The sequence below is a fragment of the Alosa pseudoharengus genome, unplaced genomic scaffold, assembly GCF_046254945.1.
Source record: "Alosa pseudoharengus isolate Yale_2024_CS ecotype anadromous, Long Island Sound unplaced genomic scaffold, YU_APseudo_1.1 YU_APseudo_1.1_scf_2, whole genome shotgun sequence".
NCBI classification, from domain to species: Eukaryota; Metazoa; Chordata; class Actinopteri; order Clupeiformes; family Clupeidae; genus Alosa; species Alosa pseudoharengus.
Genome location: NW_027468663.1, coordinates 50,748,204 through 50,771,143, shown reverse-complemented (window position 1 = coordinate 50,771,143; position 22,940 = coordinate 50,748,204). Strand labels below are relative to the sequence as shown.

The 22,940-nt window shown below is 46.4% G+C and overlaps 1 protein-coding gene across 2 annotated transcripts in view; it reads left to right on the top strand.

Moving 5' to 3' along the window:
• The window catches only part of stag1a (STAG1 cohesin complex component a), a 43,940-nt gene that overhangs the window by 15,033 nt on the left and 5,967 nt on the right, over positions 1-22,940 (top strand). Inside the window, exons 2-26 of one of the 2 annotated variants that reach the window (XM_076295418.1) lie at positions 9,858-10,032; positions 11,879-11,996; positions 12,512-12,661; positions 13,096-13,192; positions 13,308-13,384; positions 13,525-13,729; positions 14,013-14,164; positions 14,290-14,363; positions 14,454-14,577; positions 14,708-14,806; positions 14,895-14,974; positions 15,251-15,358; positions 15,837-15,951; positions 16,313-16,430; positions 17,170-17,273; positions 17,647-17,739; positions 18,034-18,123; positions 18,341-18,544; positions 19,246-19,316; positions 19,414-19,501; positions 19,822-19,902; positions 20,597-20,689; positions 21,234-21,408; positions 22,426-22,565; positions 22,688-22,789. In XM_076295418.1, coding sequence (XP_076151533.1) covers positions 11,925-11,996; positions 12,512-12,661; positions 13,096-13,192; positions 13,308-13,384; positions 13,525-13,729; positions 14,013-14,164; positions 14,290-14,363; positions 14,454-14,577; positions 14,708-14,806; positions 14,895-14,974; positions 15,251-15,358; positions 15,837-15,951; positions 16,313-16,430; positions 17,170-17,273; positions 17,647-17,739; positions 18,034-18,123; positions 18,341-18,544; positions 19,246-19,316; positions 19,414-19,501; positions 19,822-19,902; positions 20,597-20,689; positions 21,234-21,408; positions 22,426-22,565; positions 22,688-22,789 — 2,712 coding nt within the window. In that variant the 5' untranslated portion in view covers positions 9,858-10,032; positions 11,879-11,924. Of the gene's footprint in view, positions 1-9,857; positions 10,120-11,878; positions 11,997-12,511; positions 12,662-13,095; positions 13,193-13,307; positions 13,385-13,524; positions 13,730-14,012; positions 14,165-14,289; positions 14,364-14,453; positions 14,578-14,707; positions 14,807-14,894; positions 14,975-15,250; positions 15,359-15,836; positions 15,952-16,312; positions 16,431-17,169; positions 17,274-17,646; positions 17,740-18,033; positions 18,124-18,340; positions 18,545-19,245; positions 19,317-19,413; positions 19,502-19,821; positions 19,903-20,596; positions 20,690-21,233; positions 21,409-22,425; positions 22,566-22,687; positions 22,790-22,940 lie in introns of both variants that reach the window. The other variant, XM_076295417.1, reaches the window with a different exon arrangement.

Sequence of the window (22,940 nt, the reverse complement as noted above, 5' to 3'; positions counted from 1 at the left end):
GCGAGAAAAGTAAATAATATTCAATCATAAATTCTACTGAAGGTTTTGCGCCCATCTCCCTACCCATTCATCTCGGTGGAATACTTCAGAATCCTTCATTTAACATATGACAAACCATATATCAGAATAAACAGCAGACCTTTCCGAACAGAAAGGTGTAAATCAGTCCCCTGTACAGTTAGCCGTTCCAGACTAATCCCGTTTTGAATTTGCAGTAAATTTCAACATACATGTATGTCTCCAAATTTGGGATTTAAGTTTTACACTGTGTTTAAATTGTTCCACATTATTTCATAACGGGCCAAATACAAAACAAATATTACAAATGTCGCCTAGATATCGGTAAATCAGAGGACAGCTGACTATAAGAGTTTGTGAAAGTAGCCTTAATGATCACAAAATGCTAAGCATGTATCTAAGCTATTTGAGTTTCTTAAAGCTGAGATGTGCTTACATTGTTCAATACATGACTTCATAACAGGCCAAATATAAAATAAATGTTAAATATAGCCTAGATATCTGAAAATATTAGATGATCAGATGATTTACAGTTATATGTAATATGTCATGTTTTATGTTTTTGTATACAGTGATGCAGGTCTACTGCAGTGAATACAACTTTGATCATTTTTATAGCCTACTACTGTATAGTTAACTTTGGCCTTGGTGCCCTGACATGTGGCCTTTGTGCCCCCCACCAAATATGCCCAACTGAAAGCCAAGTGGCCTTGCCCCTAAAATTGTGAAATTCCAAGCCTGATTGTGGGTATGGCCCGTTATGTACTTCACCTCAAGCCTGAAGTATTTTTTGTAGCTCAAACAAATGTTTTCAAAATTGTGCAGTATAGTTGCTTGCCACATTGTAATTGACTCATATTTGTGCATTCATTCAATTAAGGTGATTGAGTTTTAGTTAAAGAAACAGTTCATGAAGCATCCTACAAATGCAGGCTCATTTAACACAGAAAAAGGGTAGCCTGTCATACACTATGCCTGTTATTTTAGTTGGCTTTACATTCTGCTATGTTGCACATAGTTGTTCAGGTACAATGTTTTATAATTTGTGAAGAAGTCAAATTTGCCCTATTTGTTGTGGGCATTGTCAAGATTATCTCAGGGAGAGTGTAATCCAAACTGTTGTTTGAGACAATTAAAAAATAAAAAATAAACATGGCACTTTTTCCCTAAATTAAGTTGAAGTATTTTTCTTATTTTGCACAGACAATGTTAACATTTGGAAAGCCTTGTTGCATTCAAGAATGCATCCAGTAGGGGATCACAATAACATTAAGCATGTTGTGTTAATTCCACAACAGGAGATATGTGATGTTACCTAAATTAGTTTTGAGGAAAAATAACCCACATATCGACATCGGTATCGGCTGATATCGGAATCGAAATTTGAGAGTTGGACAATATCGGCATATCGGATATCGGCAAAAAAGCCAATATCGGACATCCCTATTGGTATCATGTTTCAAAACACTTTAGGTCAAAATCACACCGGAATTCTCCTTTAAAAGGGCAACTTGCAATCTACAGGATCTTCTAGCGAGTGCATCTTTGGGCAAGTGGGGCAGACACAGAAACACGTTGCACTTTTAAAGGAAAATAAAATAAATTTTTTCAGACCTTCTTTTCGTATCAACAATTTGATCTTGCCTTATTAGCATTATTAATCATCATTATTGAACCTATATTGTGCACCATACCCCGACAGTAGCCTACAGTGCGTCAACCTCCTCACCTAAACCACCCAGACTAATTACTCAGGTATGAACAAGACCCACCCGGGCCATGTCCGTGCGTGAGGGTCATGTTTGAATACTCAAGTCCGCGTGAGATCCAGACCCAATATTAGGACGTTGTCCAGACGACATGTCTGAAAGCGGCTTATATGATCTGTGACCTCATTCTTTGTTCACATCGGCTTCACGATTATCTCTATTGTCTTTTGTGACTGGTTGCAGACTTATTCCACAATCATGTGTGTGTGTGTCTCTCTCTTTCTCTCTCTCCCTCTCCCTCTGTGTGTGTGTGTGTGTGTGTGCGTACGCGCATGTTTGCATATGTGAAGATGTGTGGGGGGGGGGGGTGGAGGAGGGAGGGTGGGGTGGAGAGGAGATTTGCTTCCACGCGTGCGCAGCCCTGTACTGTAAGGCACTTAACATGCATGACATGTACTGCAGAAGGCAGGCGTTGCCATGGTGACGGTGGGTAGGTCATAAGCCGTGCATGTGATTGGATTGGCTGAGCAGCGTCAGGCGAGGCGAGGGAAGGCAGGCGGCAGGTGTGAAGGGCTGCCAGAGTACACCATCTATCTGTCAGATGTCTCCACGGGCCCTACACGTGGGCTGAGCTCTCCTGTTTAGTTGTTTTTCTTTCTTTTCTTTTTTTTTGGGGGGGGGGGGGTAGTGAGTGTGAAATCTTTTGAATGAGCATTTGGATATCATTTGAAATTCAACAAGGAAGTGTTCTTTGTTTGATGTAGGCCTATTTGAAAGCAAAATGATGAAGCAACATGATATGGGAGCTGATAAACATAAGCTACACCATTTATTTGTTTAAGGAAAGAGTGTCACCACCCTCTGTTTACATGCTATCTTTATCTCACTCAGTTTTATTGCAAGTGAACAGCCTTTATTTTATGGCATTAAGAAATGTGCCAGATTCATTGATCAAGATGACCGATCTAATGGAGTGTGTCTGGGAGATGTACACAATCAGAGACCTGCATTCTTAGTTGCTGTGATTGCCAACACCAATTTTGATTTGGGTAATCAGATAGAACAGAGTAAATGTTCTTCTGTACCACATGAAAGCTCTCTATCTTTGCTGTTTCGAGGTGAGTGTACTTGAGTTCAGAGAGTTGTCGGCTCAGATATCTTTTCAAACACGGCAGCTAGAGAATGGGCCTTAGTGAGTGGCTTTGGAGTAGTTGTATGGCATCCTTTGCAAAGCTTGAAGCGGAAGTTGACAGCTGAAATTACAGCTTTCAGCCGCAGTCTGACTTCAGACTGTCAGAGAGGTCATGAGCCAGTGATAAAACAGCCTCTCGCTCTGCGTTGCCCAGACAGATAGAGTGTGATGCATTGCACACACAGGAGAGATGGAGACTAGATCATTGTTTTGAAGACTGTGAGAGGTTTTGTTTAAGTGCAAGTCAGTCTCTTTACTGCCATAGCTTGCTGTAGAATTCTCCATTACATCTTTGCAACAAAGTTTGGCCAAGCTTCAGGTGTCATCTTTTGTCACATTTCTATGGCCCCATGTTCTGACAAAAAACCCCAAAAACCTTCATGTTCATGTTTCAGGACACACATTCCTACACATTTGCCCCATTACCAAGATACTGCAGAGTTCAGCTGTTTGAAGGCTGCATTTGCCTGCTGGCTGTGCCAGTGAGGTGTCGATGAATGGGTTGACCCCCGTGGTTCTCCTCTGGTCTCCGTGACCTCTTTTATTCTCTCCTAACCGCCGCGCTCCCCCTGTCTCTCGTGCGCCTGCCCCCATCCCTGACCAGCCATGTGTGTGAATCCGGGTGTCAGAGAGCCCAAACAAGGCTGTTAAAGGAAGGGAAGTCAACCATGTGATCTGTGTTGTTTTCCCTCATTGACTCAGGCTCAAGGGACATGCTCACAGTTAGTTCACTGAGTTAGAGGAAGCTACCATTGCTATCCATGACACAGGTTTGTTAGAGTAAGCTGCCATCTCTGTCCACACAGATACAGCTTTTCTGATTGAGATGCTAGTAGTCCAGTGAAACGTCCATGTTTCAGATTATACTGGGGTGCATTTCCCAAAAGCATAGTTGCTAACCTGTTAGCAACTTAGTTGGTTGGCAATGGGGGCAATGGCAACTAATAACTTAGTTAGCAACTATGCTTTTGGGAAACGCACCCCTGATCAGTAGAAGAAATACTGTAGTAATAAAAGGGGGGCGTTGAGATTAATGATTAATTTATTACTGTGGACAGAGTGAGCTAATGGGTCTTAGTTCAAAACCCAGCACATTCACTTGAGACTGCATGTTTTGCCCTTGATCAAGGTACTTTATCTACGCTAACTCAGTCCACCCAGCTGGAAATGGGTAGCAGCTTCGGCTGTTGGTTAACCTGCGATTGACTGGTATCCCATCCAGAGGAGAGTTGGTGACTCTAATCTGCTTAACGCTACAGTGAGCGAGTATAATCACAGCCCCATTAGCCTCAGCGGCTAGAGAGGGATTAACTTTAACTGTGTTTATGGAGAGCAATCCTAACATTGCTGTTCTCTGCTAGCTGTTTAAGAAATGTCCAGAAAGAGCAGATTTCTGTAAGGGAAAACAGTCGTCAGGCAATATAGTCTTAAAATCAGACTGCTGAGGCTGAGCTCGAATGCCAATTTGGAGAGAAGACAGACAAGCTCTCTGGTATTAGACTGCGTCTGAGTGGAGCGAGAACAAACCACAAGCCCTGGCAGTTACTGAACCAACACCCATGAAGCCTTCTCATCCCCTCCAGATCCCAACAAGCAGTACACACCGCACAGCACAGCTAAACACCTATTTCTTTCAGTCAGCTGTGGGCTCATGCAAACCTCTGACATGTGAGAAAGAAAGAAATTGGCATTTGTTCTAAATTTTAGTTTGCACAGTAAGCTACTTCGCTGCAGTTACTACACACATGTTGTGCGTGTCTCTCTCTCTCTATCTCTCTCTTTTTCTATCCCTCTCTCTCTCTCTCTCTCTGTCTCTCTCTCTCTGTGTGTGTGTGTGTGTGTCAGGTGTTTTACTGATGTTTAATGGGATTCTCTTCAGGCTCCAGTTGCGCTGGGGACAAGATTGTCATCTCACATAGCCGTAAAGTCGTGCAGTGCAGGTCGTGTGTGTATGTGTGTATGTGTGTGTGTGTGTGTGTGTGTGTGTGTGTGTGTGTGTGTGTGTGTGTGTGTGTGTGTGCACTGTCCTGTCTCCCTCAGGGCTGCTGGCAGGCGCTCCACAGGGCCGATCTGTGGGGAGGCTTCCTGAACAGTTCCCCCTGCTCTCGGAGTGTCTGTGTCTCACGTTCACGCTGAGCTTGTTATCTGTAATACAAATTGACCCCTTTGCCTGGCTGGAGTTTAGCGCTGCCTGCACCAAACACCAATCTAACTGACGTAGTGGCACGCTCCTCATCGAGCCTCCACAAACCAATCACACCTCATCCTTAATTCAGTGGCTCAGACAGACTCGGGTTGGGTCCTGTGAGCGGGAGGGCATTTTTGTTTCAGATCAGATCAGATTAGATGGCTCGAGCACTCTGGCAGTGTCTCTCTTAACCAGGGATGTGTGGGGAGAGCGTGCTGCTCCCTCTGTCTCTGCGGTGAGTCCCTGTGGAACTGCAAGCTTTCTGGATTCAACAGTTCTCTCTTAACCTCTTAGATCATGTTCCAGGACACAGCAGTGCTACACAATCTTCCCTTAGTGAAGGCAGTAAATCATAGCTTGAAACATCGTCATACACTGGAGATTGTGTGTGTGTGTGTGTGTGTGTGTGTGTGTGTTTGTTTGTGTGCGCGCGCATGTGAGTGTGTGAGGACTGAGGACTCTGCCTTTATAACTCTAAAGACTACACACTGACACATTCTTTTTGGTGTGGGAAGTGTGCAGCAACTTTGGAACCCTCCACTTAGCACTCTCCCTTTGCCATCTCCTCAGACGCCAGACTTCTGAAAGCAGGGCTCTATTTGTGTACTTCTGAGAGCAGGGCTCTATTTGTGTACTTCTGAAAGCAGGGCTCTATTTGTGTACTTCTGAAAGCAGGGCTCTATTTGTGTACTTCTGAGAGCAGGGCTCTATTTGCAGGGCTCTATTTGTGTACTTCTGAAAGCAGGGCTCTATTTGTGTACTTCTGAGAGCAGGGCTCTATTTGTGTACTTCTGAAAGCAGGGCTCTATTTGCAGGGCTCTATTTGTGTCCTTCTGAAAGCAGGGCTCTATTTGTGTACTTCTGAAAGCAGGGCTCTATTTGTGTACTTCTGAGAGCAGGGCTCTATTTGTGTACTTCTGAAAGCAGGGCTCTATTTGTGTACTTCTGAGAGCAGGGCTCTATTTGTGTACTTCTGAAAGCAGGGCTCTATTTGTGTACTTCTGAAAGCAGGGCTCTATTTGTGTACTTCTGAAAGCAGGGCTCTATTTGCAGGGCTCTATTTGTGTCCTTCTGAAAGCAGGGCTCTATTTGTGTCCTTCTGAAAGCAGGGCTCTATTTGTGTACTTCTGAGAGCAGGGCTCTATTTGTGTACTTCTGAGAGCAGGGCTCTATTTGTGTCCTTCTGAGAGCAGGGCTCTATGTGTACTTCTGAGAGCAGGGCTCTATTTGTGTACTTCTGAGAGCAGGGCTCTATTTGTGTACTTCTGAAAGCAGGGCTCTATTTGTGTCCACGTCCTGCTGTCGTGCCTTTTGTGTGGGCCTTCCTGTCTGCTGACGTCCGCTCCACGCGCTGGCTCCTTGGTGGCTCTCCTGCGTCTCTCTCGGTCGCTTCCCTGTGTCCTGCGTCATCGCCGGCGTCAGCCTGGGTCCCCCGGATGAGTGTGTAGTGTGTGTGTGGCATTAGGCTCTCGTCTGGTAGGTGGGGAGGGTGACCTGGGGGGACCTGGGGGGTATGATTCATCGCAAGGAGCTCTGAGTCAGGAGCTCTGGCGTCAGCGTGCGTGCACACCACACACACACACACACACACACACACACACAGACAGACATAAAGACAGACATAAAGACTTGCACACACACCTGTCAACAAAGCAGCGCTGTGCCAAGTCACATGCCCTAAAGTAGACGTGTGCACACACAAGCTTACAGGCTATGGGCTACACACACAGTCCCACAGGCATTCCTGTCCATGTTTATATTGAGACCGCTTCCCTCACTTTCTCTCTCTTTCTCACTTTCTTTCTCTTTCCCTCACTTTCTGTCTCTCTTACTTTCTCTCTCACAAACTTTCTGTCTCTCATTTTCTCTCTCTCTCACTTTCTCTCTCACACTTTCTCTCTCTCTCACTTTCTGTCTCTCACTTTCTCTCTCACACTTTCTCTCTCTCACTTTCTCTCTCACACTTTCTCTCTCTCTCACTTTCTCTCTCACACTTTCTCTCTCTCTCACTTTCTCTTCTCATTTTCTCTCTCTCACTCTCTGTCTCTCTCGCTTTATTCCCCCTCCGTCTCAGTGCTGCCTCCCTCTCTGCCTCGTGTGTGAATGACTCAGCCATTCCCAAACAACTCGCTCAATCACTCCTCCCAACAATATTGAGTTTTTCCCGGAAGTTGGACATGAACATCTAAAAATGGACATGCCGTGCCCGTGTGTGTGTGTGTGTGTGTGTGTGTGTGTGTGTGTGTGTGTGTGTGTGTGTGTGTGTGTGTTGTCCCTCAGTGTGTTGGCTGAGGCGGACAGTGCCCCCAGAGGAGAGTGTCTCCACAGAGCTGCAGGCTGAGTGGCTGCTGGAGTGGGGGATGGGGGGATGGGGGGTCAGTCGTCCATGCGAGCGTCGTGACTGCGTGGACCTTGTCCTTGTGCGACAGGGTGACAGAGGCGTCACAGCAGCAGGCCGTCGCCCGGTCCCTTTGTCCATTCGTCTGCTGCCGTCAGTCGAGGAGAAAGAGAGAGCCGCAGCTCAGCGGGAGGCACACACACACACACACACACACACACACACACACACACACACACACACACACACACACACACACACACACACACAACACACACACACACACACACACACACACACACACACACACACACAAAGCTCTCTGCTTCTTCACTACTGGCCATCTCTCCCTCCCTCTCCAAGTCTGCTCCTCTCCCTCTTTTCACACTTTTTGCTCCTTTTTCTTTCAGCCTCACCACACACACACACACACACACACACACACATACACACACACACACACACACACGCACACACACACACACACACACACACCTACCCCCTCCTCTCCCTTCACTCAGAGGGAAAGGACGTAGTGGTAATGACAGTGAACAGTGCACACGGTGTCAGGTTTCATGTCCACTCGGATCAGACGCTGTGATCTGATCAACGTGTTCCACGCTGGCCGTGTGTGTGTGTGTGTGTGTGTGTGTGTGTGTGTGTGTGTGTGTGTGTGTGTGTGTGTGTGTGTGCTGCTGGTTGGTATTCCGGAGCAGTGCTGCAGCCGCGGCGCTGACATCAGCCCGTCTAGACCTCCAGACAGAGAGCCGCCTACCCAGACGGCACCTGGAGAGCCAAGAGCTCCAAACTTTTCCACCTACAGTGTACAGCCATCTAGTGGCAGGCCAAAGGGGCTGAGCCTCAGCACAGCACCACCACACAGGCTGCACAAGTCAGGAAGAGGGAGTGGGGGGAGGGGGGCTTAATAGTTCTGTGACAGTCGGATGTCCCTCACTCAGTGTGTCTCATGGGAGCGTTGGGCCCTGGGACACTAAAGTATCCCTTTAGTTCAGTCTGTCTGTTCCTGGCTGCACTGTTAGTCAGTGTGAGTCATCCCCTCCAGTTCCCAATTCCCCTCATTCAGCTCTGGCTTTCACAATGAACAGTCTGTCTGTCTGTCCGTGTGTGTGTGTGTGTGTGTGTGTGTGCGTGTGTGTCAGAGAGAGTGTGTTTATTATTGCTGTGCATGTTTGCTCTGTCGCTGTCTTTGCTTTTGAAGCTCACTGGAAACACTCAGGGCAGATGTGAAGCCAGCCAGGGACTGGCAGATGCACTTCTCTCTGCCTTTCGTCCTGTGAGTCTCAGTGAGACTCACATTTGGATGAAAACTTTCTTAGCCTGCCCCCTACTGTTGTCCAGGCACAGTTCTGCTTGCAGCCAGACTGCACCAACACTTTCATCTGTGGTCAGTGGTCAAAACATGCTCACTGGTGTTGGAAGTAGCACATTAAACCTAATGAGTAATAAAAGCATTTTTTAAAAAGGACTCATTTGTCCTCTTGGGACTACTTTAATGATGCCGCTCTTATTCACTGGGGGTGGAATACTTCATGGTTCACACTGCCCCTTGTGGTGAAGCAGAGCAGTGGACTTGAATAAGCTCCCAGCACTAGAAAAAGGAGTACAACCATCCAATTAACATACCTCCACTTGTTCTGTTGGTTTTACATATAGTTTGGTTGATTAGTGTCTGAAAGTAATTGTCACTGTTGTTGTAAACTCTGTATTTAATTCACTGTCCGCATGCTTTATTCAATAGCAGACTTTGTCTAGCAAAGAATATCTTAATATTTAATTTTAATTGTATATTTGTTGTAAAAATATAGGCCTACCTGTTATTGTATGCACCACACATCCAGGTATATTTTCTTGCTTTCCTTGTAGTTCTTTCCTGCAGTGTGTGACAACTCTCTCTGTGATGTGCTGTTGCAGTTCATGTAATGGCCAGTTGGTGTCAGCATCTGTCCCCTACTCTTTTCAGCATGTTCGGTCTCTGACTGAGTGACAGGCTCAGAATCTGTTTTTGATGACAAAGCATCACTGTCCAATTTGGTCTATTGGGGATGATGCAATTGTTCATTTCTGCGCTGTTCATTTTTATGCTATTTTGCTCCGTTAAATCTGTGGCTTAGTAGATTGTGTAGATTAAATGCCACATGTTGCATATTAATGTGTATCAATAGAGACATCATTAGCACATTTCTGTGTGTGAGATGACTCATAACCAAAGATCTTAACAATTAGTTCTGGTCCGACAGTGCTTTTTGGAGCAGTCCTAGCCTGTTTTGTATTCACTGTAGGTAACAGACAAGGCTGTTAGTCACCAGTAGACACATGTCTAACTTGAGAAAGCGTGGATGACTGAAAATCTGTCTCTTATTGCGTGTGTGTGTCTTTCTTTTCCTCTCTCAGTGTATGGGACGAGCCTGTGTTGAAGGGGAAGGCGGCAGTTCAGCGTCGGTGTAGCCCTCAGCGCTGAGAGGCGGGAGAGAAACCTCACCATCTGCGGGGGGCTCGTCTGGACTAACAGAGGCCCCTCCACCACCGCCAGCCACTCCGCCACCGGCGCGCCGCTCCCGCACCCCCGGTGAGAGAGGCCTTCTCCGAGAGCAGACTCCACTCTCCCCCACCCCACCCCAGGCATCATGATCACCTCCGAACTCCCAGTCCTCCAGTGAGTCTCACAGGCCTTTTCCCCGGAAAGGGCACTGACCGCTCATTAGCCAGCTTTAATTGACTTGTGCACAGATGGACGAGAATAATCCTCGACCTTTTGTGATTTGTTGTCTGCTTGTTGTTGGGTGATATTGTTATGGCATTGTAAATTATTCTAGCACACGCAAAACATGTAATATTTCAGTCTCCTTCCATCTACCATGTCAGTACACACACATGGATTAACAGACTGTGCCAGAATTCCGTTGTGGGTGGGGTTGTTTAAGATTTGAAAATATATATAATCATTAGATGCACCGACAGCAATTTTCTGGGCCGATTCCGATTTCCGATTTTTTTCCGAGTTTGACCTGCCGATAGCGATTTTAGTCGATTCCGATTTCATTTTTTCTAACCACTTTTACAGCACAGACAAATATTTATTTTCTATCTTTTCTTTAATAGAACATTTTAACATAGAAATGTAATCAACTTTTCAATAATGGAATGGCTGTAAAAATAATGGAACAGACAGATTCTTACTCAAGTCTAACTTCAGCTGCAGTATCAAACTATAATGCTTCCCAGTGTGGGACATTCACACACTACTAAATGCAAAGTGTTATGGAACAACCATTTTCTTCTTCTCACATCCAATATCCAACTAAAAATACAAGAAAAATTTTCATGATACATTTGAACATGCTGCCATGGAAATTATTTTCATATGCATTGATTATGCATTTATGGGAGGGCGAGGGAAAAGTGGAAGTACCGCGCAAACACAAGGGAGGAGAAGTGCTAACAGCGACTGATTAAGTACTCCACCATATATGAAAACATTGTACGTCTGTTTTGCGTTGAAAAACTTCCGCCTGTTAAAAGCCGGTGTAATCCAAATTCTGGTTAATGCGTCAATTAGAGAAACTTTCAGAGACAGCTGACTCAGTATTCAGAGCATCAGTTTTCTTCATTATAGGCTACTATGTTAAAAGCAACTTTAACTTTGGTTTGCCTTTCTAATCGTATTTTCACATTCACAACATCCACTTCCCAATCTGCTAGACCAGGTTATTAAGTCATAGCCCTAGTCTACGTGCAGTAAATAGTTTGAATATTTTAAGTGGAGTAGAGCTACTAGGCCTACTCTCCATGTCACTGCTTGTTGACATCTTATTATCATGTATGATCGCTAAACTTTGATTCTTTTTAATGTTGCAATTAGTTAACTCCATTCAACTGAGCTTTAGTGCTTTTTTTGTCATCCAGCCAGAGTGTTGACCTTTGCTAGCTTCTTCAAACTTTGCAAACTCAGGGATGTTGTTTCAAGTGTCTTATCAGATTTGTTGTGCCAAAGGTTCTTGGTGTTCTTGGTGCCCTACCTTTTCCTTGCAGGTGTTGCATATTGCAACACACTGAACACACTCTGAAGTATTTCCATACAGCTGACATGTTGCAGGTTAATTGGCGAGTTTTCCTACATGTGCATGTTGCGTGCACCTGTGCTGCTGATGTTGCGCGCTGTTAATGATGTGGCGCGCAAGTTCATTTGACCGGCATAAAATCGACATGAAATCGGCATATCTCAGACTGACCAGCCGGTCGCCGGACAATTCGTCACCAGCCGATCAATCAGTGCTTCTCTAATACATACTTTGTGACGACTTCAGAAGTATAAATTCAGGCACAGCCCTTTTCCTTGCTGTAAGCCCTGTAGTTAGTACTGAATGCATTTGTGTATGAACTTGGTTGTCGCCTGTGTTGTGCGGGCTTTGCAGGGACCCCTCTAACGAGTCGGGCCAGGCGGAGACCGTGAGCCTGAGCATGAGTGTGAGCGAGCTGGATGACCCTGAGGTCAAGGGCAAGAAGAAGAGGGGCAGGCCGGGCAGGCCTCCAGTAAGTCCAGCACACAACGGGGTTTCCCCACAGGGGCAGGGCAGGTGGGCGGGCACCTGTAAGGGCAGGTGTAGAGCTCAAAGGACTGCTAGTGATAAGGGTTTTTGCATTTGAAAAGAAGTCATGACTTCAAAAATGTATAGCCTTCTTATACATTGTATGGCCTTTGTATAGCCTTCTAATACATTGTACACTGTAGACTCTCTAGTTTAATCTATACTATATACCAGTAACAATAGATCAAGACCAACTAGTTGCTTATTAAGGATTTATTAACCACCTGTTGAGTAAGAATAATAAATGATTGAGTAAAGACCTAAAAAATGTGTAATGATGGTTAATACAGACCTTATTGAGCATTAATACATACATGTACTACTTATATATTGAGCTAACACTTGTTCCCCTAAGCTAAAGGGTTCCCCTATCATCACTTGCTTGGTCCACTCCGTTGAGTAACAGTGGACTTTAAAAAAGGAGGTCTCTCATCTTGTTATTCCCATCCCTTTCCGCAGGCCAATAAGAAACCTCGGAAGTCGCCCATAGACAAAGGGCAGATGGGGCCGCCACGCGGCAGGAAGGCTAACGGGATGGCCCAGCACAACGGAGATGGGGACCCCGTCACGCTGTTCGAGGTGGTCAAGCTGGGAAAGAGTGCCATGCAGGTACAGCCGAGGGCTTTTGGGGTGTTTATCAAATGCATTCTCAGGAATGTTACAGAAGTTCACTTTACAATAGAGGGGCTTCGCCATCGTGCCACTCCTTCAATTAGCTTGATCTATATCCATCAGTTAACCAAAATATTGATTGACATGTACACCATGAAAATAATAGTAGACATGAAAATATATAAAATATGTTGTATCAGCTACATTGTGAAGTGTAATCCACCTTTCCTTAATGAACGTCCCCTAAGACAATGTCATGACATAAAGACGTGTGCGGCAGTATGGCATACACCGGTGAGTGTCAGCATGAGCAGCAGTGGGGTAGATGACCTCTAGCTGCAGGAGAACAGCAGGCAGCAGCGTGCTCTGTCAACATTAGTGCAGGTCTGTCATCTATCAATGTGCCATCGGTCTTCTGTGTGCTCTTTCAGTCTGTCGTCGATGACTGGATTGAATCTTACAAGCAAGACAGAGATCTCGCTCTCCTCGACCTGATTAATTTCTTCATACAGTGTTCGGGATGTAAAGGTATTATCATCCATCATACCTATCATCCAGTACCATATATAAGCTCAAAAATGATATATTGTTGAACATATTTTGGAATTGTTTTTTGTCATTTTAACTGTCTGTGTCCTACTAGGAACTGTACGAATTGAGATGTTCCGTAACATGCAGAATGCTGAGATCATCCGCAAAATGACAGAGGAATTTGATGAGGTACAGTGTATTAGAGGAACTACTTCCCTGATGGAATCCCCCATGTGACTTTGCCACCTAGTCAGTAATTCTGTCAAATGTTCCCATTGTAAACACCCCAGTCTGTCTGCTATTCACTCTGTAAATAAATCCCCTCGCAGGACAGTGGCGACTACCCCCTCACAATGCCTGGTCCTCTGTGGAAAAAGTTCCGCTACAACTTCTGCGAGTTCATCGGGGTTCTGATCCGGCAGTGCCAGTACAGCATCATCTACGACGAGTACATGATGGACACGGTCATCTCGCTGCTCACCGGCCTGTCGGACTCACAGGTCCGAGCCTTCAGGCACACCAGCACGTTGGCAGGTGAGTCGCCCGTGGAAGACGATAATGGGGTTTTAATGAACATTCACACTAGGCCCTGTGGGAGTTAAACATTACCTATGATTCTGGCAGTCCAAGGCAGCGCTCGTAGCCGGTACGATTCAGTAAAGTGATAAATTGGCCGCAGATTCTTCCCATTAAATGTGAACTGGACCACTGGGAGCGGTCATCACTCAGACCTGAGTGCGTGTCATGTGACGCGTGTCCTGCCTGTGGCTGAGCTCTCCTGTGCTCTGTGGGGGCGTGTGTCTCGTTCTCCTTGCAGCCATGAAGCTGATGACGGCGCTGGTGAACGTGGCGCTGAACCTTAGCATCCACCAGGACAACACGCAGAGGCAGTACGAGGCCGAGCGCAACAAGATGGCGGGCAAGCGCGCCAACGAGAAGCTGGAGCTGCTGCTGCAGAAGAGGAAGGAGGTACAGCAGGAGCGGGGAAGCCCGGAACATTCTCTCCTCCGCAGCCCCGAGGGCTGTTTTTAGAGCAGACAGGCCTCTCTTTACCTAACACTGTGCCATTGTGTGTGTTTTTTTTACCCCCACAGCTTCAGGAAAACCAGGACGAAATTGAGAACATGATGAACTCCATCTTCAAGGGCATTTTTGTTCATCGCTATAGGTATGTTGGGAGGCTGCTGATGGCATTTTTGCTTTGGGTGAATAGACAAAAAAAAAAAGCAAGAACTGTTTGTTGGGAACACTTTTGCAGGGATGCAATCGCTGAAATTCGAGCCATTTGTATTGAGGAGATTGGTGTTTGGATGAAGATGTACAGTGATGCCTTCCTTAATGACAGCTACCTGAAATACGTGGGATGGACATTACATGATCGGGTACGCTAAAGAAACACAGCCCTTATTTGTTATATTTTTCAAATATATCAATCAGAATTAGGCATACCTCTCACAAAAACGCATGCTGGCAGCTTCTGTCTAAGGGGTCATGGCTATGCTTTTTTGGTAGCAAGGAGAAGTGCGGTTGAAATGTTTGAAGGCCCTTCAGAACCTGTACACGAATCGGGAACTCTTTCCTAAACTGGAACTCTTCACAAACAGGTTTAAGGTAGAGTCCGAAGACACCACATAATCACATTTTGAGTGTTCCCTGTCATTTCATGAAGTCCTCAGTCCAACTGCAACCTTTTCAACAGGATCGTATTGTGTCCATGACGCTGGATAAAGAGTACGATGTGGCGGTGGAGGCCATTCGATTGGTCACTCTAATTCTACAGTAAGTATCCTCCTCTTTAGAGTGCAGTGGCTATCTCTTTGTGTTAGGAACTGTGTTGTATGTTCACGTTGCCACTGTTCAATCCAGACGGTTTACTGTATTGCCACATTGTATATGTGTATGAGATTATTTGTGGAGAAGCTTAGGACACCCAAGGGCAGTAAATGCGAATGACCCTGTAGGGGTACTGTTTATATTGTCCGGAGTGGAGTTGCTTGTCCTGCATGACCCTGTGCACAGAGCCTAGTGTCTGAGTGTGTGGCCATGTCTTCTCAGGGGGAGTGAGGACGCCCTGTCCAACGAGGACTGTGAGAACGTTTACCACCTGGTCTACTCGGCCCACCGGCCCGTGGCTGTGGCCGCGGGGGAGTTCCTCCACCGCAAGTGAGACTTCCATTGTCCACCCTGGTCCTCACCATGCAGCCCACAGCCCTCTCTCCTCTCAATGAGTTAGATTAGCTTTTTATTAGCTTGTGTTTCAGCTACTGATGTTATCACACTGAACAGTGAAATTAGAAAACAACAGTGACAATTTAGAAAACAGTGCCCAGAATAATCAGTGTCTTTAACAAAGCTGGCAGTGATTTGAAATGAATTTAATTAACTAGTAATTAATATCAGTTGTCAAGTGCTGACACATGGATGCATTACCCTTGTTACTCACTTGGTGGCAGTATTGTACTGTGTAACATTCTGTCCACTTCCTGTCTGCTGTTCCTTTATTAATAAATCAGCAACCATCGTGTTTGTCTCTTTGGCCTTTTTGGGATGAGGATTGTGTGACGCGTCTCACGCCTGATCTGGTCCCTGTCTGTCTGTCTCTCTCTCTGTGTGTGTGTGTGTGTGTGTCTGCCCTCCCCAGGCTCTTTAGCAGGCACGACCCACAGGCGGAGGAGGCCCTGGCCAAGCGGCGTGGACGCAGCAGCCCCAACGGGAACCTCATCAGGATGCTGGTGCTCTTCTTCCTGGAGAGCGAGGTACATAGTCTTGACCCTAGAGGTCAGTCTACGTCTCTGGCAGACAGTGTACATGTCCACGGAGAACATACAGAGAAGGCTGTTCAGGCTGCCTTTTACATGATAATAATGAATAATGTCAGTAGTAATTTGCACTTTCAAGATGCCCATATGTTTTTTTTTTAGTAGTTTATCACAATGAAATGACTGGAACTAAAATCTGGATGAAAAGTTATATTTTCTGTTATAGTATTGCCAAGCACATTTCTTTCTCCAATAATGGCTGGTGTTCTTGGCTATCGGTGTGTGTACATGTGTGTGTGTACATGTGTGTGTGTACATGTGTGTGTGTGTGTTCACGTCCCTATGTCGTGTTCCTCAGCTGCACGAGCACGCGGCCTACCTGGTGGACAGCCTGTGGGAGAGCTCGCAGGAGCTGCTGAAGGACTGGGAGTGCATGACTGAGCTGCTACTGGAGGAACCCGTGCAGGGAGAGGAGGGTAAGCAGCGCTCAGCACCATCACCACACTCAGCACCATCACCACACTCAGCACCATCACTGCACTCAGCACCATCACTGCACTCACCATCATCACCACACTCACCACCATCACCGCACTCACTATCATCACCGCACTCACTATCATCACCGCACTCACTGCACTCACCATCATCACCACACTCACCATCATCACCACACTCACCACCATCACCGCACTCACTATCATCACTGCACTCACTATCATCACCGCACTCACTGCACTCACCATCATCACCACACTCACTGCACTCACTATCATCACCACACTCACCACAATCACCACACTCATCACACTCACCTCCCTAACCACCACACTCACCACACTCACCGCACCACACTCTCACTGCTCTCACCTTACTCATCACCACCACACTCACCACACTCACCACACTCACCGCACCACACTCTCACTGCTCTCACCTTACTCATCACCACCATACTCACCACACTTACCATACTCACCACACTTAACCGCCACACCCACCATATTCAATGCACTCACCACACTCACTGCACTCAGTGTCTGGATTTGGTCTGATTTAACTCGCCTCTGACGTTTATTTTCTGGTGGAAAACCACAGTGACTGAAGTCGATTGATGTTGATTGTTAGCAATAGGAGAGACTGAATATTAATACTCAGTTATGTATTCTGACAATTTTTCCCCTCTCCCCTCTCCCCTCCCCTCCCCTCTCCCAGTGCTGTCTGACAGGCAGGAGAGCGCTCTGATCGAGCTGACAGTCTGCACCATCCGGCAGGCGGCGGAGGCTCACCCGCCCGTGGGGAGAGGCACAGGGAAAAGGGTAAGGGCTCCTGTCCGTCACAGCTCCCCCGCCACTGTCTCAGCTCACGACACGTCGGCCAGGGTCGCACACGCATGAGAGAGCCAGCCAGGGGGTGGTGCTACTGAGCGATGACCTTCTGTCATGCCTTGTCCAGTGTAGGAGATGGCACATTGAGAATCAGGAAAAAAAGGAGGGGGGACACTGCACTGTTTGCTACTGAGCGATGACCTTCTGTCATGCCTTGTCCAGTGTAGGAGATGGCACATTGAGAATCGTAAAGAGGGAGGGAGGGAGGGGGTGGGGGGGGTGTTGGGCCACTGCATTGCGTGTTCAGACAGCATGTTTGACAGTGGTGCTCCACGGCCTTGACAGAGCTGCTTGGTGTGTGCAGGTGCTGACGGCTAAGGAGAGGAAGACTCAGATCGACGACAAAAACAAGCTGACGGAGCACTTTATCATGGCTCTGCCAATGCTACTCTCCAAGGTGGGCTTCTAAACACACTTGTCTTCAGTTTTCCGTGTAACAGGCGGACTACACCAAACACAACTGAAGCACTGAACTGAAGACGGGGTCTCATTTCTTCAAATATGTGCAGCACTCTCACGTCTGGTGTAGCCAGATCCATTGCTTATAGTGGAATTGTTTCAGCATACGCTCCGTGAACGGAACGCTTCAGTTCCGTACCTGGTGTAACCAGACTGTAAGACACAAACACATTAACCTTTATGCCTGTGAGACACTTGTCAGAATCTTTTTTTCCTGTTTGTTTTTCCTCAGTACCAAACTGATGCAGAGAAGGTAGCCAACCTCCTGCAGATCCCGCAGTTCTTTGACCTGGATGTCTACAGTGCTGGGCGCATGGAGAAGGTGTGGCTCTGGCATTACTGTCACAGAATTACGTATGAAGATGTTATCCAGAGGTAGCAATACTGTATAAGGAAAGATGTGTAGTTAGAAGGATCAACCACTTTCATTTTCTTTGCATGTCTTTGCTCTGTGTGTGTGTGTGTGTGTGTGTGTGTGTGTGGGTTTGGCTCTGTGTGTGTGTGTGTGTGTGTGTGTGTGGGTTTGTGTGTGTGTGTAGCACCTGGACGCCCTGCTGAAGCAGACAAAGTTTGTGGTGGAGAAGCACACGGAGACAGATGTGCTGGAGGCCTGCAGTAAGACCTACAGCATCCTGTGCAGCGAGGAGTACACCATCATGAACCGTGTGGACATCGCACGCAGCCAGCTCATCGACGAGATGGCCGACCGCTTCAGCCACTCCGTAGAGGACCTGCTGCAAGAGGTCTGTGTCTGTGTGTGTGTGTGTGTGTGTGTGTGTGTGTGTGTGTGTGTGTGCCAATAAATGTTGAGGGTGCTGTATACACTATGTCACCATACCATTATTCTTCATTAATATAATGTAAATGAGAATTGTCTGCTGTTTGACGAAGTCCGAGGTTTTGAAGCAAACAAAACTCAGAGTGAAAACTCTCAGCTTAGCATGCAGTCCTTTTGTGAACAACTTTTTTTTGTCCAGACGGCATTCCCAGGCACAAACAGATTTCATTTAGTATGACGCCAACAGAACCCTTTCAAGAAACAACTTTCATCCTTTTAAGGCCAAACCCTGTGCACTCTCTTTCGCTGTAATGCAATAGCATGCCGTATTGATCCTTCCAAATGCCAGCCTCTATTAACGTCATGAAACGGCATGAAAGTGTGTGTGCGCAGGGCTACTGTGTTTGTGTAGAGACGTGACGCCACGTTCCGGCATCAAAGGCAGCAGTTAATGAATAAAAGAACGGGCACACTTGAGCATGTGGTGCAGAATGAGTCATCGAGCTGGATTCAAGCATGAATCACTCACACCCTCCACTCCTCACACATGTTTTGGCTTTTTTTCCCCCCTCATGTGCTGGTTGTCCAACACCCGCGCGGCTGTGTTGTTTTCTTTGTGAATGGCCAAGTTTGACTCCCTTACCTCAAGGTCTGGGTCTGTTTTAGGGGGAGGAGGCAGATGATGACGACATCTACAATGTGCTCTCCACACTGAAAAGACTCACAGCCTTTCACAAGTAAGAGAACCACACACACACACACACACACACAGCCTGACCCAACAAATCCATGTGGCACCAGAACAATAATCTCTCTCCTCTCCATTTGCTCCAGTGCTCATGACTTGACCAGATGGGATCTGTTTGGGAACTGCTACAGATTGCTGAAGACAGGCATTGAACAGGGCTCCATGCCAGAGCAGGTGAGGACGGAGATGAGCCACATCCTGAGCAACTTTCTTCTTCTTCACTTCAAAATGAGAATGAAAAGAAAAAAGACTCCGCGGCATCCATACGGCAGAGCCTGGCAGCGTCCCCATTAGGTGTGATTCAGTGGGCCTGCCAAGCTGTCTCTGTAGTTACCATTAGCTATTGCCGGGGCAGAGATGGATGAGGCTGCTGGAGGTCCCTGCCAGGCCTGGCAGTGGAATGAGACGGGCGTCATCGCCTCTGCCGTTATCTGTAAATATGACGCGGCTCACCGGTGTGGATCTGATGTCAACATGATCTCTTCCTTCCCCAGATTGCTGTGCAGGCTCTGCAGTGCTCCCATTACTCTATCCTCTGGCAGCTGGTGAAGATCACAGATGGCTCTCCTTCTAAGGTGTGAAGCACGGCCATCATAAACAAACTTGGCTACCGTCCAGCACGCTGTATTGGTTTGTCACGACACAAAGGGACACCGCTTCCCTCAGGCTTAAGGCCCACTGGGCTGTTGTAGAGCAGTGTTTTTCAACCACTGTGCCGCGGCACACTAGTGTGCCGTGAGAGATCATCAGGTGTGCCGCAGAAAATTACCCAAATGTCACTCACACTGGTCCAGAAAAGTAACTGTTGCATCAAAGAATTTATAACCACATGCTCTCATTGATTGTATGATTGCACTATTTGTGGTATGCAGGCATTGTGCAACGGGGGCCCCATATCCAGAATTCACAGAATCATCACATATCCAGTTCAAAACAACAATTAAATTAGATATAGTCACCTACAAATGACAGAGGGCGCTTGTTTTATTGAGCAGGTCTTGCATAGAAGCCATAATAAGGCCATCTGTGTATTATTTGAAATTTTAGGCTATGGTATGTTTATTTTTTCTTCACACAGGATGCACAGTGTGCCGTGGGACATTTTAAGTGTCAAAAGTGTGCCGTGGCACAAAAAAGGTTGAAAAACACTGTTGTAGAGGTTGTAGCAGACCAGCTGTGTGAAGGTGAAGGTAGGAGAGGATGGTGGTATGCGTGCAAAATGTTCTGACCCCTTGTTGTGTGTGTGTGTGTGTGTTTGTGTTCGCGCAGGATGACCTGGTTGTCTTGAGGAGGGTGTGCAAGTCCTTCCTGGCTGTGTGTCAGCAGTGCTTGTCCAATGTCAACACTCCAGTCCGGGAGCAGGTAAAGAATAAGCATCTGCCAAATATGGATTAGGCAGGATTTTGTTATTGTTATCAGATGTAGGGTTAGGATTATGGATCTTATTGTGGCTAGTGTATATAATATAAGAGTAAGTGTGTGTCTGCATCTGAGGATATGCATGTGTGTGGCTGGGAGTTGGGATGATGAAATCCAAAATCAGATCCTTTCAATGAGGTGCAGTGTTTCCCACAGAACTGAATTCTATTTGTGGGGGTAGGTTTGCAGAATTAACTTGAATTCAACAGTTTTTAACAAATTAGTTTAGCGTGGTTATGATGAACCCGATTTAAGCACAATTTAGTACAACCTGGAAAATCATTGTGTGGTGGTCAATGTTGATATTGTGGTGGGCCGCCACAAATAAGTCAATGTATAGGAAACACTGAGGTGTGCTCTGTTTTTGTTTTGGTGTGTGTGTGTGTGTGTGTGTGTGTAAATATTTGTGGTTTTTAGGATGTGCTGTGTTGTGTGTAAGACCTGTCTGCTGATGTCTGTCTCTCGGCCCGTCTCCCCCCTCCCCCAGGCGTTCATGCTGCTGTGTGACCTGCTGATGATCTTCAGCCACCAGCTGACCACGGGCAGCCGAGAGGCGCTCCAGCCGCTTGTCTTCAACCCCGACAGCAACCTGCAGAACGAGCTGCTCAACTTTGTGCTGGACCACGTCTTTATTGACCAGGACGACGAGAACCAGAGCATGGGTGCGCACCGCTTGCCAGCCTTCCCACTGTGAAGCTCGTCTTAAAGCACAGGACTAGCCACAGCACTAAGGCGGGGATCACATCAGCCAGCGGCAAACGTAGCGCAACGCCCAGACCATAATAAGTTTTATCTCGCCTCTAAGCAACACAGACGGTTTGTCAATTGAATACGCTCGCGTTGCGCTTTGAAAGTTGAACCAAGTTCAACGATCAGCTTGAAACCTGCCGCTTGCCGCTGGCTAATGTGATGCCCGCCTAAGGCCTCAGGGTCCAATCCCAGATGGACTCGTGGGACAGACTAAGCAATTTTGCTTCTTCTCACAGAAGTGTTTAGCAAGCAGGGTTAGGTCAAATTACATTGAAGTGTAGAGGTATAGAAATGTCTCAGAATAATGTAAAAAAGAATAATAGCTACCTGCTAATATTATATTTTAAAGGGGAACTTGGCAACTATTTCAACGTAATAAACCCATTTAGAAATCATTTGGATGGTTAAATGACCTGTTCCGGTGAAAATGGTGACTTTCCCCGCTGCGCCTAGCATCCCCAGGCGGAAAACCAACCTTGCAACATTGAGACTACCGTCCCGGAAAAAGAAGTGAGAAACAAGAAACTCGTTTTAAATCGTGTTTCTTACCTTGTAACATCCACATAGTTCTGCCAAACTTATGCTAACCGTTCCCTAGCTTGTAAACAAATCCATGTGCTTTATCGTTACCTTTTCCCACAGTTTGAAATAGCATTATGCACAATTTCTCCAGCAGAGGGGGACATCCTGCCAAGTTTCCCTTTAAATATACATTATACTTATAATACATTGTATAATTATGGATATATTGCATGTTTAATACTAACAATTATACATGTAACATATTAAATGATAATTCATTAAAACTATTCATGTTGAAAAAATGTAACTTATGACAAAGTCCAAGACATGTAATATACCATACAGCTGTGTTTGTGCATGCTGTAATGAACTCCCCCTAGTTTGATTCTGTGTTGTGTGATTTTCAGAGGGTGATGAGGAGGATGAAGCCAATAAGATTGAGGCCTTACACAAGAGGAGGAACCTGCTGGCTGCTTTCAGCAAGCTCATCATCTACGACATAGTGGACATGCCCGCAGCAGCCGACATCTTCAAACATTACATGAAGGTACAAGGCGCCAGCCATGTTCTCAACATCAGAAGAAAATGTAGAAATGCAGGCAGTGCCCACAGTACGTACTGAAGGCTCAGAATCTCAGTTGTTCAGAATACATGTCCACTCCTTTTCAGTATTACAATGACTACGGCGACATCATCAAGGAGACTCTGAGCAAGACCAGGCAGACGGATAAGATCCAGTGTGCAAAGACCCTCATCCTCAGCTTGCAGCAGGTCAGTGAACTCCATTCCCTAATCCCTCAGCTCCAGTTCCCTGGCAACAAATACCCCATCATTCTCCACACAGCTCCTGCTACTGTAGAAAGCTGGCTGCTGTTTAGGTCAGGCCAGTCAGGGGCCAGCCTGTGTGAGTGAGTGTGTGTGT